Source organism: Phocoena sinus, chromosome 14, assembly GCF_008692025.1.
Source record: "Phocoena sinus isolate mPhoSin1 chromosome 14, mPhoSin1.pri, whole genome shotgun sequence".
Lineage (NCBI taxonomy): Eukaryota > Metazoa > Chordata > Mammalia > Artiodactyla > Phocoenidae > Phocoena > Phocoena sinus.
The window spans coordinates 18,887,316-18,907,124 of record NC_045776.1 but is presented as its reverse complement, the minus strand read 5'-3'; the positions used below and the strand labels follow the sequence as shown (position 1 = coordinate 18,907,124).

The 19,809-nt window shown below is 41.6% G+C and overlaps 1 protein-coding gene across 25 annotated transcripts in view; it reads right to left on the bottom strand.

Annotated features, from left to right (window-relative positions):
* TCF4 (transcription factor 4) overlaps positions 1–19,809 on the bottom strand; it is a 361,926-nt gene that overhangs the window by 216,167 nt on the left and 125,950 nt on the right. For all 25 annotated transcript variants that reach the window (XM_032654534.1, XM_032654531.1, XM_032654537.1 and 22 more), the window contains one exon: positions 18,430–18,526. In XM_032654534.1, coding sequence (XP_032510425.1) covers positions 18,430–18,526 — 97 coding nt within the window. The remainder of the gene's footprint in view (positions 1–18,429; positions 18,527–19,809) is intronic.

Sequence of the window (19,809 nt, the reverse complement as noted above, 5' to 3'; positions counted from 1 at the left end):
GCCACCATCAGTAGAAACTCTTCAGCGGGCCACAACACAGTTTGAACTTACGTGCTGCTCTTTAGTTAAAAAATATATAGAGAGTCATACCCATTTTAAATAAGTAGAAATTTGCACAAATAGGAAGTGACTTTCCTAGGATCACTAAGAAATCATGCCAATCCAGTCTAATTGGTAATGCTTTTAAGCACCACATTTAACTGGATTTTCTTATAGCACTAATGTGTCTCCACTGACACAACTTAGCAAGCAATGTATTTACAAAAACTATAATAGCCTGAAAAGAATGAACAATGAGCAAACTGCTCAATTACAGGCTTAAACTTTAAACAAGCACTTACAATGAAAATTTTTAAAAAAACAAAAACCTGTATCTTGGCTATTGGGTCATTTTCCAGGCTACTAACTGCTAAACCACGTGCAGAACATGCTTCCAATTTAACCACCCAGATTTCCTAAAAAGGCAGATAGCTTTGCTCTGCAGGCAGAATCAAGTTGGTCTTCAATTTGATTTTTAAAACAAGGCAGTTGTACAGGAAACTAATAAGATTTTGCTGCGGATTATCTGAAGAAGAAAGGAAAGGGGAAGTAGGTATTATTTTAAAGACCTTAATTTGTCTGTCTATGAAAGCGAAAAATATAACCTTACTTTGGTTTAGAAAAGGGTAGTAGCTGAATAAGTTCTACAGCCCCATCAGCTTCTGAGGATCCATAGCCCCAAGTCTCGCCTCTTTTGAGACACAGCATTGGCAATGGCTGCCAAAGCAAAAACACCATGTAGGATAGGAGGTCACAGTGGCTTTAAAAGCTTCAGAGAAAATCTGAATGTTTCCTAGCTAATGAAAGAAGCTCTCCGGTCTTACAAGTAATCAGACACAATAAAATCTCAAAGTTTCACTCTCGAAATGGCGGGCTTCCAATGGCACCAGATCAAAATCCACACACAAGGAAGTGACCAGAACAGAAGCCAGGTACATGGAAGGACTTTGGGGGCTTGAAGCTACGGAAGTCCTACACACTGGTGTGGTGAACCAAGATGGGTTGGCTTTTGTTAATGAAGCATTGGTACTTCTCACGGACATGATCGGAGGAAGTCAAAGGATGGTTCGTCCACAAAAACGTCCACAATTGCGAACAGTGTACTAATGTCCCTGAAGACTTGTCACCATTATGACATTTATTATGAAATCAAGTCAGGTTGACCTAACTTTGGTTCAGGTCAATCTAGTCCTCGTATGAGGTACCACTGCTCATTTACAAAACAAGTTGATGGCTGCTAATCTGTTCCCTCTCTCTGCGTATGCCAAGCCATCAGGTTATTACCCTGCAGTTAGGACCCTGCTCTTCAACTCCCTGGGAGCTCACACGTGGCTCTCCAGGAATCTTGTTTGTCACAAGAACTGTGTTCCTGAAAAGTGGTCATGAGTCTGATTTTCATAATCTTAAAGGCATCCTCTGGAAAACTCCCCATAAAGGAAACGATTACCTCTCAATACCTTCAGAATTAACCCAAATATTCATTTAACCTTCAGCTCCTATAATCAGCATTTGGATCATCTTGTAATTTTCTGTCTTAATACTAGATGTAGGTGAAGAGACACCTAGGACTTTTGTACAGGTAATCTTAAGATTTTTGTCGTTGCTTGTTTGAGTTCTTTGCTCATAAGGCCCAACAAAGTAGCCAGTTAATAATTATCAGTTAGTTGCTACTTTACATCCTATTTATCACCTGGTAAATTTGGTTGATCACACAACTAAAGAACCGCATTTGCTTCTTCCACTGGTCACAGAAGAACTATTTGTTTTAAGCTTCCTCTCCAGAGGGCAGAATACTGACCGTAAAGACAAGGACCCACAATTACAGAAATGGCTCCCATTAATTATCCTCAACATAGAAGTGAGGAAACTTTGTGGGAAGGGTAGAGTCAGGATTAGGCCCAAGAGTGCACACTGCTTAAGTATCACACAATACAGTTTCTTGGATCAACAAAGTGAAAGGACGGACAGAGGGCACATTTGCAGACCAAAACCAACAAGAAGAAATCTAATAAGTGAGGATTAATACAAGTCCCATTTTACATAAGGAAGTGGAAGACCTGATTAGAAAGCAGTGGATATTAAAAACAATAATTTCAGTGGACTGGGAGCTCAATTTTTAGTCAATACCAAAGCACGGGTAAGTGAAACCTTAGACTGCATTAATACTAAAAATGAAAGCAGACTCACTACTGATTAACCCAGACCAGGAATACTGAGCTAAGTCCTGGATTCACCAGTTGGGAGAGGGAAAGAGACCAACTAGAACACACGCAGAGGACAAGTGATCAGGAATACAAGGCATGGTTAAACCATGCTCTGTGAGATGTTACATGTTTTCCAACGACACTTTGGAAGGAAGCAAGAATTATCATCCTGGGAAACACGTGCAGAGAGAAAAGACACAATCCCAGGTAGCTCTGGAGGAGAAACTTGGTGTCCCGAGCTGACAGCTGCAGAATTGAGAACATTCTGAAAGTTAGAGCTGTCACAATGCAACAAATTGCCTTGTCAGGAGTGGCTTCCCCAATGCAGTGAGTGCCCAGGCAGAGGAAGGAATGCCTGCTGGGGTCCATTCACTTATACATTAGTCAGAGTGTCACGTGTGCCAACAACTTTGCTAGGGCGTCATCTAGAAGGATTCCCATATTGGGAGGGAAGCTGATGTAAAAGAGAAAGAACACAAGGAGAGCTCTAAGTTCTAGTTCGCTTTTAAGAATCTATGATGTCTTCCCAAATAGTGGATAAATTAATGTTCTGAGACAAGAGTTTCATTCCAATCTACCTTAGTGGAGGAACGGAAGGGAAAAAGGAGGGGGAAGGGAGGGACGGAAGGAAGGAAGGGAAGGAGGAAGGGAAGGGAGGAAGAAAGGAAGAAAGAATTTATAAATAATGTGTTAGAGATGGATGATTAAATATACCACTGAAATGATTATGTGATCAAATCAAGAATTATCCAGTTTTCTTAAAGATACTAACGTTTTGGGGAAGAAAAAGATGAGATGGAGGCTTTTTCCCCTTCAATTTAAGATCTTTAGAAAGCAAAATGATTAATCAGAAAATAGGTTCCCTTTCCTCTCTCTGGTAACTTGTCCATTCCCATGACTTCAACTAGCAAATACGGAATACTGTAATGCCAAATCTGCAATCCCCGGACAGAACCACAAATCACGTCACTCACAGACATCTCAAATACTCAGCATGTCCCAAAGTGAACTTACCATCTTAATCCCCCATAACCTGCTTTTCCTCCTGTATTCCACATCTCAGTGAATGGCACCGCCATCCACCTTCTGGCCCAATCCAGACATCAAGAAGCCAAGGATGACTCTTCCTTTATCCATCAGTTACTGAGTCCAACCATTTCCTTCCATTTAATATCGCTCAAATTCGTATCCTCCTCTTCATCCCCCACTGTCCCTGATTTGGTCCAATCTCTCATCTTTTCCTCTTGGAATTGCTTTAATCACCTCCTGAGTAATCTCCCTGCCTGTCGTGTTGCCTCCTATTCACACTGTCGCTAGTGACTATCCCAAACCATAAATCAATCATGTTATCCCACTATTTAAAATCAACCCTTAAGTAGATTTTAAGTTGGATTTGTACTACATGCTTCAGTGAAAATCTAACTTCCTCCCCCTACCATTCAAGAAAGCCCCTTCATTTTTTTGAGGTGAGGATTCTAACCCAGCTTCCATGTCACCGCTTCCTCTGTGGATCCTGTAGAACTATGTCTCAGTCTTACAGAACCTCTTCAGTTCTGGGCTTCCTGTGACATCCTCTAGCTCCTACACCTCTCTGCCGTTCTCTCAACTGACAATTTTCTTTTTACTTAGATAGTTGCAACTCATCCAGTAAGATGGCACCATCCACTCATGCAGTATCACTTCTAATATAACAAAATTCATATTGATTCATCCAATAACGATTTCCAATGCCCTTCTCTCTTGCCTGCCTCTTGAGTCCTAGTGCCAACTAACACTGTAAAAGTTCACTTTCCCCGCTTCCCTTGCAGCTATGGGTAAATATCTTTTAGAGATCTGACCAATGAGATGTTAACAAAATCCTGCTCAAGGCCACCGGTTTCTGGGGATGCTAGTTTCCCCGCTGATGGAATGAGATACAAGTGGGTATGGATGCTACTCTAACCTCTGCCTCTCCAACTTCCTATCCTGAACTCTGACATGGTGTCTGGGGTTCAGCAGCCGTCTTGCAAGAAATGCAAGATGAGAGAAAAAGATGAAGAATTAAAATCGGCATGCTGAGGAGGGCAGGAAAGCAAAGATGGCAACACCAATTTGCTGAATCCACACAGGCAACTCCCACCTGCAGACATCCCCTTAAGTGATGGAAAAAGCCATGTTTGTTTGATGATGATGTTACTCTGATCAGGTATTCCATTAGTTGCAGCTGAACACACACTTAACTGCGATTGCACCTCAGGGAATTCTTGCCAAGCTCTCTACAAGTGAGGCAGTGCGGGGTGGTTGAGAACAAGGGCTTTGGAGTCCAGCAGATAGAGCTTGGGATCTGGGCTCTGCCCCTTCTCACTGCACAAAACCAGGCAGGTAACCTAATCTCTCTGATCCTCAACGGCACCTGCCCCTGTAAAACGGCAATGACAATGCCCAAGAAAAAAACAAGATTGTAAGTGTAAAGTATTAGTGGATGCCTGGTATACCATAAGCACCAAAACATCTCAGCCATTACTACAAGGAAACTGATGGTTGGTATCCTAGACATGTAATCCAACAGCACCCTGTGCACACACTGATCAGTTCCCTAATGTCCTGACTTAAAATTATTTGTTACCCATCTGACTCCTTCCATAGACTGTGGGCCACGCCGAAAGCAAGAAAAGTGGCATGTCACTCTCTGGTACCTAAAAGGGGCCTGCACGGCACAGATTTTCCACCAGTACTTTCTGGATGAATGAATGAATGAACCAAAGACTAATTTGAGTGCTGAAGTTTGGCTGGCTTCTAGGACAACTAAAATTTATATGGATGGTTAAAAAAAATACATATACTGAGGACCATATGATGGAAGACATGCTGATGACACGTTCATTTTATTTATCAAGAAGCCAATCAAACTTGTAAAGCAGTAAGATATTCTGTTTTGCTTTCACAAATATGTGATTTGCCTTTTCCCTCCCTGCCATAAGGGAGTACTTGCTCTCTGTCTGAAAATCAAGAGAGCTAGGATATGAGGTGTCAAAACCACTAGCGATACAACCAAGCCAAAAACAGCCCATGAGGCTTCCCTGGTAGCGCAGCGGTTGAGAGTCCGCCTGCCGATGCAGGGGACGCGGGTTCGTGCCCCGGTCTGGGAGGATCCCACATGCCGCGGAGCGGCTGGGCCCGTGAGCCATGGCCACTGAGCCTGCGCATCCGGAGCCTGTGCTCCGCATAAGGGAGAGGCCACAGCAGTGAGAGGCCCACGTACCGCAAGGAAAAAAAGAAAAAAAAAAAAACAGCACATGAGATCTACATTTTATCTTTTCTACTCCGTCCAACTTAGCCTCTAGAAAAGGCTCTCCTTCTGAATATTGCTATGAAGTTATAAAATGAACGATCCTCATTGTTTGGCAGGGGGGATGATGTGGAGGTGGGAGGGGGTAGCTTCTCGGGCTCTCCAAATATCAGAACGCGCCCAAACATTTTTTCTAAACCGCGTTTTGTCATCTGCAGTCAGACGCATACAAAATAGTATTGTATAGGAACGCTATTTAAACGTGGCCGCTGAAATACGTTGCCTAATCACAATGACCTTGGAAAACCGCCTTGATATAAAAACCAGCCCTCCCTTGGTCATTAAGATTTTTGCCTGCAGTGGGAGCACTTCCTTTGTCTCTAGGGAGGGATACTCCCTCGTAGTAAAAGGTAAGGTGATCTGCTCTGATAAAACTTTAACAGGTGCTTCAATTTATATATTATATTACAGCCTTACAAGCTTACACTAATTATTAATTATCCACCTAAGTGTACACTGCTTTACACATCCTGCCCCTTAACTAGAGTACTCAGAAAAGCCATTGTACTTTGCCGGACTAACAGACCATGTCTTGGACAGCTAAATGGCCTAGCAAATGCAAAGATTTTCCCATATGTACACTTTACAGTGTTAATGCAGATCCACTGCCTATGCAAACCAACTGCGTTTCCGCAACCATACCCCACCTTGAGGAACGTGGGTAACTGAGGGAGGGCTAGAAATGGACGATCTTAGCAAATTAGAGCCAATTTACGAAGCAGCTTCCTTAGTGTTTGCAAAGAGCATCACTCTGTGGTTAGGATTGTAGGGATAGTGAGTTCTCTCATTCTGCTCTGCAAACATTTTCCAGGAGTCACAGAGAGGCTTCTTTTTATGCTAGAGCAGGTGTGAACTCAATTCCACCCTAAGACTAGTATCAGCTCAGCTGAGAGAATAGCCATAAATTTTTATTTCAGAACTAAATGAAACTCATGAGGGTATGGGGCAAAATCTCATTAACTATTAAACAGCCTTTAAAAGACTCTGAGCAGGCCTGCTTTCTATGGTTTTATTTTCAATTTGGTGTTCAAGCTGTATACAGGACTTTGCAATGAATGGAAAATGCAATCACAAAAAGTGTATATATTTTGAACCGTTTTATCTTTGAGGTAACAAAACATTTCAGAGAGTTCTTCCCCCCACCCCGCCACCGAGACCACATCTCCATGATTGAAGATGTTCTCCAAATTGAAGCAGTAAAAGAAATAAGGAGGGCTTCCCGGGTGGCGCAGTGGTTGGGAGTCCGCCTGCCGATGCAGGGGACACCAGTTCGTGCCCTGGTCGGGGAAGATCCCACGTGCCGCGGAGCGGCTGGGCCCGTGAGCCATGGCCGCTGAGCCTGCACTCCGGAGCCTGTGCCGGAGGCCACAGCAGTGAGAGGCCCACGTACCGCAAAAAATAAATAAATAAACTTTAAAAAAAAAAAAAAAAAAAGAAATAAGGAAACCAAGGGTAAAGGAAAAGTGGGAGATGACCAAAAGATTATGCAGCAAACTATTATTCCATAGGTCTGTTTTGCCCCTAACTAGTTACTGGGATGCCTGACAGAGGTTGCCCACAGCTGCTTAAGCGGTCTGCCAAGATATTGAAAATATTTATGCTCACTGCATCTCAGTTTCCAAATAACATTTGCGAGACCATCAATAAATAAGGAAAAGGGAAACTCTGCAATGAAAAAAATAAAAACACACACACAATATAAAGTATGGATTTAATCCTGTCAATCCCAGCTTTAAGGATTCCCCAAATCTGAATATTAGGCTCAATTCTGAATACTCCGAAAGTTCTGAAGAAGACAAGGTCACCAATAAATTCTTCTCCACGATTTGGTATTGCCCAATTAAGGACCATCAGTTACACATAAAGAGTTTATGCTTGCATCCCCAGCATTCAGATTTGGCTACTGAACTGTTAAGAGTACGGCTTGGTCTGAATAGCCAAGGTGAGGAAAAGGCAGGAGCAATTAGTAACCTAGTAATTTCAGAGATTCAGGCAGCCACGCCAATGCTGATAATTCAAGGCTAGAAAATCGTACTTCGAGATCGGAACGCTCTAAAATTAGCTTTTTATGTGTCTCTTTCTCTCTCATCCTTCTCTCCTTTTGTCTCCCCCTTCTCCACCAAATGTTATCAGATATTACACACATTCCATTCTCATTCAGCTTTTAATATGGCCCACGAGGGGGTGGCATTTAATTAATCACTTCCACATTCTGCCAAAACTCACTACATGAGTCTCAAGTCTGCGTATTACTTTTGCCAAGCCGGTCGGACCCAATGAACAGAAAAAGGAGCCTAGAGAAAATACAAGTAGGTGTAATGATCATTCCAGCCACTGCATTTACGGGCCAGGTATTGATATTCTTCCTGTCTCTCCGCTTAAATGCAGAGCAACTACTCAGATGAGAAATTCCATCAGAGCACTAAAGATTGCCCAGAATCACATAACGGGAGAGTGGAGAGCTGGGAGTCAAACCAGTGCCAGCTCAACACAAGCCTTGCTCAGCCCGCCATCCTCCACTGCCCCCATACTAGGGCTTTGGAGGGATTTTCAACCTGTAGGAAGGCTTTCTATGTTTTATTTTAAACATCAACAATGTAACCAGCTATATTTTGTACCAATGTAAAGCAAAACACCCTTATCGTTTTTTCTATTAAGAAACATGTGTCAAGGAACTGAGGAAGGATCAATAAGCAATCATCAAGAAGATGAGAAATGCTTGGGATGTGTCTATTAAGTGCTTGGGAATACATTTAATTCGCTCCCAATCTATGCTCCCAATAGTCTGCCCCTGTTGGTCCCTGGGTCTGACATTCTGCAAGAGGAAATAAAATGAGATCCACTGAATACCTCTTTCTACTCAAAAATCATACACGGTTCCTGAGGAAAGACTCAGAACCCCCCAGGAGTGAAGGGAATGAGAGGATGATGTACACAGGCAACATTCTCTGCCAAGCTTCTCTGGGGAAGAACAAACTGAACTGGAAGACTACCTCCAAAACATTCCCCAGAACCTAGAAGGGACGTGTAACAGGATCCTGTTGATAAAAAGCATCCTACCCAGAGGTTACTCCACACGCAGATGACCTACGGTGCAGGTGAAGAAATCTCACCTTGTCAGCGGGCTTCCCAGCCCACCACTCACAATCCACGCCAAGGCGCTTTCCGCCACGGGTACCAATGAACCTCGAGAACATTTAAAGTTGGAGAGAAAAATGGCTGGAGGCAAGTGTTTCATCAAGGGGCACGTCTGAATTCCACGAAGTTGGCCCCCAAGAAGTACTTGTTTTCTAGGATTACTGTTTTTTGTGGAAAGGTTGAAAAAGAAACCTTTTTATTTCAGTCTTGCTGTTTTCAGAAGTGATCACTCCACGCTGTCTTCACCTGTTCTTGCCTTCTATTCCAATCTCAATAGAAGGTAAAGGTGTTTTCAAACTGCCATCACCCAAGACCCGAAGTCTCCAGAATTTTCGATTAATCACAGACAAAAGTGACAGAGTGCCAACGGGCAGCTGTGCAATGGCCAGAGAGCAGAGTGGTTACTGCCAAGTGTCCCGCGTCATTGCACGGCTGCACGGTGATGCTGGGTAAGTGTGACAGGTATCGCTACGCTCACCTTAGAAATGCGAAAGTTGGGGCACATGAGAAATTTAGCCAAAGTCCCGTCACCATGAAGCTGAACAGCCAAGATTAAGACCGCAGGGACCCTCAGCCTAGGCCACTATTCCGCGAGCCCTCTCAAGACTGCAGTGCTTCAAACTGAGCTCCTCGGCTGCTTTGGTCCTTAATGAAGGTTATCATGTGAACAAAGACAACAGGCTTACGGCATTTTCTTTTTTTTTAAATGAAGGTCAATAGCGCGCTTAAGGTAGGCACACAACTTTCACGGACGCGGGGTTAACAGACTCTGAAAATTACTGCTGCTTCCCCTGGAGCTGAGGGGCAGTAAGAGGTTTGCCAAGTGTCTGACCCTCCACCCAAGGGTCCAGTCAAGAAGGCCATTACTGGTGAAGGCTATGCCAGGCGTATTTTAAGTGGCAAAAGCTTAGGCAAAATTCAAGGTAATGCCTTTCCAGTGAAAAGCTTAATAGGAAAACTTTGTACTAAAGGAACACGGCACTGTTTATTCCATATCCTGCTTTCCTTTAAAGATCGACAGTCCCTCCCCAGCCCATGTTCTCATGGGCCTGATGCATGCCGTGACTGGGATCAGCAGAGGTGGGAAACTTCTGGCCAGAAGTTGGATCCAGCTCTCACCACAATTTCATGCAGTCTTGGCGCACTGACCAAGAATAAATGTCTGTTGGCTGCACCTAATCCTCCGCATTAAAGATCAACCGATACAACTGTATACATATTAAAGTAAAATAGAGGGTTCTTCTGCCCCCGGCAGCGGGCATTCTTGTGTGAGTGCTTCACGGCGACATGGCAGGTGGTTGGAGGGAAGTTCCTGGGAGCCTGTTTGGCAGTGGCCCAGGGGAACGATCTCTGTCACTTACAAAGTGACATGTCCCGGGACCTTGCCGCTCCAGGATGCCAGGCCGGCTCGGAGCGGCTGCCGCAGTGGACCGTGGCAGTGGGCCCCAGCCTTAGGCTCTGCCAGAGACCACTGAAGGGACTGGAGACAAGGCTGGAGGCTGGAGCCATGGGCGGTTGCACGACCAGGCAGCTCTGGACAGCCTGGCAGGAATTCAAGCCGGAGACCTAGAAGAGAAGGTTCTGGATCATGAGGACATGAAGCCCTTGACTCTGGCTGGTTGTTGCCTTGATCACGGGATGAGGACAAGGAAAGCACAAGCCTTGGCGATGAAATGAGGACAGCCCACCCGTGCGACTCTCCCGCGGTCCTCTCTCTATCATCTTCCGTTCAATACTCTTTTTCTGTTCCACGCCTCTTTGTCTTTCTCCCTAATCTGCTGACCAGAATCCAGAGTCGAGACCCATTTTTATATTTTGCTTCTTACATGAAAGCTGGAGCCTTGTTCTTTATTTTCAAAGCTGCTAAATTGAAAATTACAGATTCTTCCCTTAAAAGAAACTAAATAAACCCTGCAAATTGGCTAAGCCCCATGTGCATTCTCAACTCCCTTCCCTCATATCTCTTTCCATTGCACAGGCTGGAGGAGCAGTTGTGTACATTCCCACCCCCTCCAAATTCTGCAGCTGGAGAATGGCCGTGGATGTAGGGGGGCGGGGACCATACGGCCAGACTCACCTTTTCCCTGCTTCTTGCTGCATCAAACCCAAACTTGACTCCGGAAGCTGTGACAGTCACCTTTAGACAATGAGGGAAGGGACAAAGGAATCACAGAGATACAAGCCTGTACTTCAATGAACTGCAAACCAAATCTAGCCACGGCCTACCACCAGACTTCTAGTATGAGAAAAATTATGCGTAAGCCACCATTAGTCACATTTTCCATTCTTCCCAAGCAAAAGCATGCCTACCTGACACAAACTGCTTTTTCCTTTGACCTGACTCTAAAACGATTTATTTTCTCTTAGGGTCAATAACTTTCTATGTGAGAAATCTTCCTCTGGTATGTAGAAGACCTACACTTTTCTGCTAGGTATAGTTTTCAAGTAACGTTTTTCTGGTATCAGTTCTTCTAAATTTTAAAAAAGCCTGGTTTAGTCCACCTAGTTTGACTATAGGTGTTTGATTATCAGAGCATTGCTACGCTATACCATCGACCAAGCAGCCTAATGGAAAGAAAACAAGACTAATGAAAGAGGAACAGAAATGTTTATTGACTGGACAAGAGGAAACAAGTTACCTTATCTGAATACTGGAGACACACAACTGTTTTCAGTGGCCTTCCAAAAAATACTGATTTTACTTATTTCCTTCTATAAATAAAATAATCTGTGGTGTGTTTATTGAAAACTGAAATCTATCACACTGTAATATGGTCTGTTTCCTGACATTCTGTAGAGTCAAGGTTACAGAACTACAGAATGAACTTCTAGATGACTGTCCCTGGTTTAGGGTTTTCTTCTTGACACAGTAAAAGGTAGGCCTGACTTTAATTTATGGGCTTTTCACTTAGGGTTTAGACCCAAATATCTGATTTCCCCAATTTATTCATGAATGAAACAATCCACTAGCCATTTACTGAGGCCCTGCAACTCTATGCCAAGTCCTGGCCCATGCATAGCACTTTTCTCCCGGTGACGTACTGAGTTATTATTTTATCCCCGATCAATCCAATCCCTTACCTATAGTTTGCAATGAGTTGAGGTAGAAAAGCAACATCCATTTGAATCAGGCTTTAAAGAATTACATTTGGAAAACATATCACTAGCAAAGTTACGTGAAGGTATCACAAAATAGAGACGAATGGATTAGAAAGAACGCTAAAACATCTCTAAAGATAAAATACCGTATAAGCAGAAAATGGCATACCTGAAAGATCAATGGACCATTAGTTGAGAAAATTACCTCAGAAATCATCTAGAGACTTGTTCCCCCCTCAATTTAAAGATATAAAAAAGATCTGACCTAGAGACCCACAGACATTTGTAACAAAAGAGAGTAGAAAAGTCAGTTCTCTGGCTCCCAGCCTTCACTCAAAATCAGCATTAATTAGATCACTGGGGATGATACTTAAAAGAGTCTTATTTGTTAATACTTCAGGAAGGCATGTTAAGCTAACATTAAAATAACAAAATTCCCAAACAAAGCTAACAAGAAATAAAAACCACTATTAAACATGTCTTCTCTCAGAAACTGCTTGTTACCACATAATCAGTCCGATAGCTAACAGATGATATCAAGATAACCTCAAGCTAAAAACTGTCATAAAAAAAAGGCATTGAAAATGCACAGACATCCCTCACCAGTGAACTAGTAAGCAGCTTGCTATCACTACTGAACTTCAGAACAATCTAAAAGTGAACTAAAACTTCTAGAGCTGACATCCACATTCACAATTCCATTTTCATGGAATTACTAAAATACTGTTTGACCTCTGACACTTCAAAGTCAAATAACAGCCTTTTTGGTCCAGGTTTTGTTATTTTCAAATATTTACATTCCAGCATGGAAAAAAATAAGATACAGAACCAGGAGGTCAAGTTAAATCTTATCCATGCTTTGAAAAAACTATGTTTCTTTGTGGTCATTCTTTTCCTTTGTGTGTTAAGGTTTTCAAAACCGTTTTCCAAGTAAGAGCCTCTTCATTGGGTATTTCCAGTTTTACAGTGAAAAGAAAAACTCCCTTAACATTAACATCTACTCACATTCGCCGTTTTACAAGACTGTACCACTGGGATTTGAAAGCGCTCACAACACTTCACCTTTATGCTGGGCTAAACTCAGGGTAGCCATAAACACTTTGAAGTAATACAAACCTAAATATTCCTGCTCGGCAAACGGAGCAGTGGAAGCGAATTATAATGAGCTAGCAGCTGTCACAATATGACCACAGTAACCAAATCAAAATATCAACCGCTAACCCAGATGAGATTCAAAGGTCATCCTATAAGCCAGCAGCTTTCTGCAGTTCTGCCTGAACCACGATCTAATCCTGCAGTAAAATGTTCCACTGAGCTAGTTTAGAAATCAGTTAGTCTATGGTAGGAAATTATTTAGTGCACTGTTGGAGTACCACGAGTGGGACAGGAACCAAATACCACAATAAGGAAACCGAACCATTCACAAGGGGACATGGAAAAACACAGCCGCTCATGTTGAACTAAGCTGCACCCAACCGTACCAAAGTATCACTTTTCACGTCCTTCAGTTACCAATGCACGTCTATAATCTTACTGGCATCTTGCTCACTCAAACAATCTGGTTTTCAATTAAGGCTCTGGAACAACAGAAGGAATATGCATGCTTAGATCCTTCCTTGGATCAAAAAGTTGTAGCTAGAAAATATACTGTCTCCCATTGTAAAAAAATATTTGGACAGTTACCTGCAAAAGCTTCATGCTTGGCAAACAAAACAAACAAGCAGGAATGCTTTTTTTAAAAAAAATCCGTACTCTTTGCATATAGTTCTTGCCAGGATTTTCAACTATTCCATAGCATATAATCCTCTTAAAAGCACAAGGCTCGGACCCATGGCCCCTCCGTCCTATTAGCATATTCTGAAAGCTACCCACTGACCACCTGTAAAGGCTTAATCAAACTGTTTAATAACTGCAGTGAACAAGTTTCCAACAGATCAAGTGTACATTATTATCATTAATAATCATACGGAGACACAAGGAAGAAGTGATTAGTTCTCTCCAGATACATAACAGGGCAGGGAATTTCAAACAAGTAAAAATGCAAACTGGCTTGCTTGTCTCTACCCAAGGAAAACAATGAGTGAGGACTCAGGAAGTGTCAAGTAAAAGAGTCTGCTAGGGCTTCCCTAGCAGCGCAGTGGCTGAGAGTCCGCCTGCCGATGCAGGGGACACGGGTTCGTGCCCCGGTCCGGGAAGATCCCACATGCCGTGGAGCGGCTGGGCCCGTGAGCCATGGCCGCTGAGCCTGCGCATCCGGAACCTGTGCTCTGCAACAGGAGAGGCCACAACAGTGAGAGGCCCGCATACCGCAAAAAAAAAAAAAGTCTGCTATACAAATATTGAATCATGATGCTGTACACCTAAAACTAATATCATGTGATATGTCAATTATACCTCAATAAAAATTTTTTTAATTTAAAAAGGGAACTATATGAATTGGTCAAGGCAGGCAGTCAGCTAGATGACACAGTGCTGAAATCTCAACTCCTCAAGACTTCCCCACACTAAAAGAAAAACAAAAAGCCATACACACTTATTCTTTAAAACAACAAATTTCAGGGCTTGCTTTTTTTGTTTACTTTAGTTATGTTTTTCTTTAAAGGATTTACACAATATCAACTTCCAAAACTCTGTATGGCAACTGTAACTACAGACAGCAATGGAAGGAGCAGTGCACCCTTACACACCAAATGTCATTAATTCTTCTAGCACAATAGGTGTGCATGTGTGTGTGCGCGTGCACACGTACGTGTGCATGCATGCAAGTGCACCTGTGTTCGCGTGTTTATTTTTAGTTTAGGGATTCAAACTAATACCAAATAAGGTATTCTATTCAGATATGCAAGCTTATTTCTAAAGGAATAAATTAATGGAGACACCCTATTACTTATAAATTATATACCATTTTGCATTAGTTTGAGATACACAAATAAATTAAGTTTTTGTATTTTGGTGTCAGAGGTAAGTATTAGATTACAAAAACTGTAACATTTGTGCAAAACCATTCATGTGAAGTCAGAGTTCAGAATTGTAATAAAGGGTTTTGTTACTATAACAGAAATTATAAGCAAATGTTAGCAATGCCTGCATCATTCCTCCAAAATAGTGCACTGCCATAAAGAACAAAATATATAATAATAATTCAATCCTAAAAGAAGAGAGTGGCTCATTACTTCTTTCTTTCCTCACAATAAAATAAAACCTAAGTGAACAGTTTACCAAAAAAATAGGTCATCTGCAGTTAATAACTCTTTCCCGTAAAATTAGTGTCACTTATTTCTGTAGCAGACGCCTAATTCAGTCACAGACTTGATTGATTTGACAACAGAGAATCTAGTCTAATAAAGTGGCTGATTTATTTCTGATGCTATAGCTTTTACCCTAATGTGACATCACAGCAGAATGAAATCTTTGACATGTAAAGAAATCCTATGTACTTTTCATGAAAACTAAGGATCCTGAAAGTAGATATTGTTGTCAAAAACTTACAGTAAAGGCTAATATCTTCTTTTGGTAGAACGAAAACTTCCACAAAGATTACAACACAGAATATGGATTCGGACACAAAGAGCAGTTTAGGATATACCATATATTCGGTGAGTTCAAATTATTGGCTATACTAATAGGTCTTATTTTATCTTTGTCTTCATTTGCAAATTGGTTGTCTTTAATTTCTTGAAAACGATCTCTCTTCTCTTTGTAAAGGTACAGCATAGCACCAAGCATGGTTCATTTCAAAAGTGGTTTCATTTTAAATCAACAGCAGCTTGGGCAAAATCAATGAGCATCTTTGTTCCCTGAATCTAGCCCTGAGATACTCAAGCCAATCAAGAAGGCATTTGGGATGTGAGAAATTATAAAGTGGCGGGGGGGGGGGGGGGGGGGATTTGTAATGCAGCATCCTAGTTAATCCTCTAAAAATATTTTTTTTAATCCTTTTCCAAAGTAAAGATGCAAGGTATTTCATAGTGGTTTAAATGTCTTTTCCTCCCTTTTTTTTGCATACTGCGCCATGCCCTCTGGCTCTGAGCGTGACTTCCCTGACCCCAGTCTGACACTGCACCGTTAATGTCAGATAAACCATTTAGCCCGGGCACAATTCTTTTCTGTGCAAAAATCTGCTTGAGGTGGAAAATGTAGCAGTTTGTAAACAATAAAGAGCCATGTTTCAGACCAGACAGCTTATCTAACAGAGAAGTCCTTTCATTGGGAACAGTGGGTGGGAGCCTCCCGGACATAGTAGCATTTCCTACCACAATGCAGGAGACTGTCTTGGCCTCCATATTTAAGGGTTTAATGGGAAGGAGGGCAGACGGGATAAAAGAACACAGCTGACATGGACTTTCAGCTTAAACAACAACTAAGTGAAAAGAGTCAGCTCTCTCCATTCCAGCTCTAGACTCTCAGCCCACTTATATTTTAATACTGTTTGGATTGAAAAACGAATTTGGTTCGTAAAACAGTTACCCAGGAGGATACACAAACAAGAACAATTATTTGGTATCTCTGTATTGTTTGGTGTCTTCTGTAATATTAATTTATCATGTTGTTCTTTAGGAAAACTTTTTCATGGACGTAACATAAACTTCTCAATATGAGTAGTAATTTATCCTATTTTACGTTAGCTCATTGGAGGATAGGTTTAGAATCTTCCAAGGAAATTCTTTAATATACTTTTTACGTGCTACTTCTCAAGATGATTATTTTCAGCTTAATATTTTATTTTATGAAGCTGGATGAGGAGAAATAGAGATGGGATGATATGAGATTCTAGAATTATTACTACTGTCATCGAAAAAAATCTAAAGTTTTTCTTTAAAATCTAAGTTGACAAATATATCTAGTCACCTGCATCTGTCTATCCTGGAAACAGGAAACACTGCATCTCTTATCAACAATGGATTTAAAAACCTGGGATTTTTACTTTAGCTACAAAGTTAAAACATAAATATGAAAGTTAAAGTAAAAAAAAGAGAACAAACGTAAGAACAACCTATGGTCAAACACAACTTGGAGAACATGGTCCTCAAAGTTGGGATGACACTTTATGGCCCGTTAAAAATAAATTCCTAGGGCTTCCCTGGTGGCGCAGTGGTTGCGGGTCCGCCTGCCGATGCGGGGGACGCGGGTTCGTGCCCCGGTCGGGGAGGATCCCACGTGCCGCGGAGCGGCTGGGCCCGTGAGCCATGGCCGCTGAGCCTGCGCGTCCGGAGCCTGTGCTCCGCAACGGGAGAGGCCGCAGCAGTGAGAGGCCCGCGTACAGCATAAAAAAAAAAAAAAAAAAAAAAAAAAATTCCTAGTATTTCTCTGCTTTGACTATAGTGTGTTAAATACCTGAAGTCCCTTTAGATGGATTTGATGGTGACTTTTGAAAAAATGACTGAGATTCAAGAACAATATACACCTTAAATAACAAGTATAGTGTCCAAGGCTGAAAAATTGGGACTTCTCAGAAGCATCTGCAATTATGGTCTCAGAATGAAATATATATGGCTGCGTGTTTTCCTTGGAGTACAGTCCAACAGCCTGGGACATAAAATTTAACCTCATTTATTGATGGATTCACAACAGGATTTGGCCACATTGAGAGATTTACTAATATTGTTAAAACTCACATTTATTAGAACAGAGATCTTTTTTTTTCCAATCAAAACTAAAGTAACAGCTATTGGGACCTTTTAAGCCATTATAAATTGTCTTTCCATTGCTCAGGTTACGGCTGTGAAAAAAAAAATCCCTACAGGGTAGTCAAAGCAGAAACATACGCTAAAGATGCCAGTAGGAAAGGCATGCTAGAAACTCGAAGACTGTCTCAAACTACATGTAGCTCACTTCATGAAGTAGGATGGGGACCTCCTAGACCATCAGCACTAAAGTTCACACCTTGATAAATACATAACCAGACTTTACAATTCAACTTGAACATGCTACTTTGATTTAAGCACACTAAATCTATTATTAAAGGGATTTCCATAACCCTTTTAATAAAAATTCAAGCTAACACTGACCTTATCTCATTGACAATGGATAGGCCCAATGATATTATTTTAAATATTCACTGCTTTCAGTTCATCAACCTTAAACTTAGAAAACAACTGCTGCAGGCTTCCCTGGTGGTGCAGTGGTTGAGAGTCCGCCTGCCGATGCAGGGGACACGGGTTCGTGCCCCGGTCCGGGAAGATCCCACATGCCATGGAGCAGCTGGGCCCATGAGCCATGGCCACTGAGCCTGTGCGTCCAGAGCCTGTGTTCCGCAACGGGAGAGGCCACAACAGTGAGAGGCCCGCGTACCGCAAAAAAAAAAAAAAAAAAAAGAAGAAGAAAACAACTGCTGCAACATTGAAATTGGGAGAAGTGCTTTACGTCTAAGAAACACAAATTTTCCACATGGATTCAGTATCACTGAAATTAGGTAATTCCACATGGTTGTAAAACTTAGTCCTGTATATGCTATTACCAAGCATAGACTGTCGATATTTTTCTGCAATTTAAAATTACTATAGCGAACTGGCTGAAAATCCAAGTTCCTACAAAACAGAATCTCTGTCTGGGCTTTCTTCTCCCTTCCAAGGTAAAACATAAGCATTCAAAAAATGCATGTTAATTCAAAATTAGTCTTACTTTGTATTCTGGAATTGACAAAAGGTGGAGAGAGATTGTCATGTGACCCAAGGTCCCTGCTGGTCATGTGGTCATAGGGAGTCCCATCTCCATAGTTCTGCAAATAAAATAACAGCATAAGTTTAAATTCGCCATGAATACATCAGCACATAAGTATGCCCGACTATTGACACCTCTCTAACCCCAAGAAATTGGAGTCCACCATTCCCACCCTGGCACCTCATTAGAAGGAAGCTGCATCTTCACAGGTACACTGGGAAACAGAGGGCTCTAGAGTCTGCAGAGTCCACATCTTCCTCATAACAGCTGTGAAATTGGGGGAATAATAATAATGGAACCAACTGCATGAAGTTATTGACATGATCAAATGAAATAATGCATGTAAAACACCTGATACATATAAACTCTATTGTAAATATTACGTTATTATTTTGAAAAGCCCACATTATTTAAAAAAAAAAAAAAGCAAAATGTGCTATGGGAAAGTTACCTATAACCTATAATGAATTGCCTTTGGAAGGCGAAGGTAGAACCTTTTAAACAGCAGCCTTGGGTTTTATGATATTGAAATTTCAATGTTTTCTTGTAGTTGTTACTGTGGTTGTAAGAGAATTGGATCATTCCATGAGTAATTAACACATAAGAATGTTAAAATTATTACAACAGGACTATAAATGAACATCAGAAACTTAAGCATAAATTCTGAATTTAGACAAAGAAAAAAATAGTTTGAAAGCAGACACTAATCTGTGGAAATGTGTCATTATCATGATCATCTCATAGTTCTAAGGGGAATTCTAAATTAAAATAATGTTTTTAAACTGCCCAGCCACTTGCTTTTAATGGAGGAATTGGATAACATACAGGAAGGAGTTAAAATCATCTATCTTATATGGTTCAAATTTCAGTCTACTAAGATACATCAAATGACCAGAAAGGGAAAAAAGCCATGCTGCTCAGCTGGTTGCCCTGCCCATAAAGACTAAGTCAAATTTACTCAGAGGTATCAGTTGGCAAGTTAGCCAAAGGGCAGAATCTGCCCACACGAAAGGGACGGATGCTGTAGGAAAAATGAAAACGTGCATCACCTCACTAGAGGATCAATGGAAGCCTTAAGGTTCCAAACTACCCTGCTGTCAATCGCCTTTCCTCATTTATAAAAATTAACTTGAATGACACTGTCATGTGATGCTGCCACTATGTCAGTGTATAAAAAGATGTCATGTTTTTTAATACCTAGCATGGGTCTTACACCCACTGGTTCTATGCCAGACGTTGCATAATACCAATTATTATTTATTAAGTGTCCTCACCCTCCAGAGCTTCTGAACGCTTAATATACATTATCTAATTTAAAACCTCAACAGTGTTTCAAGGTGA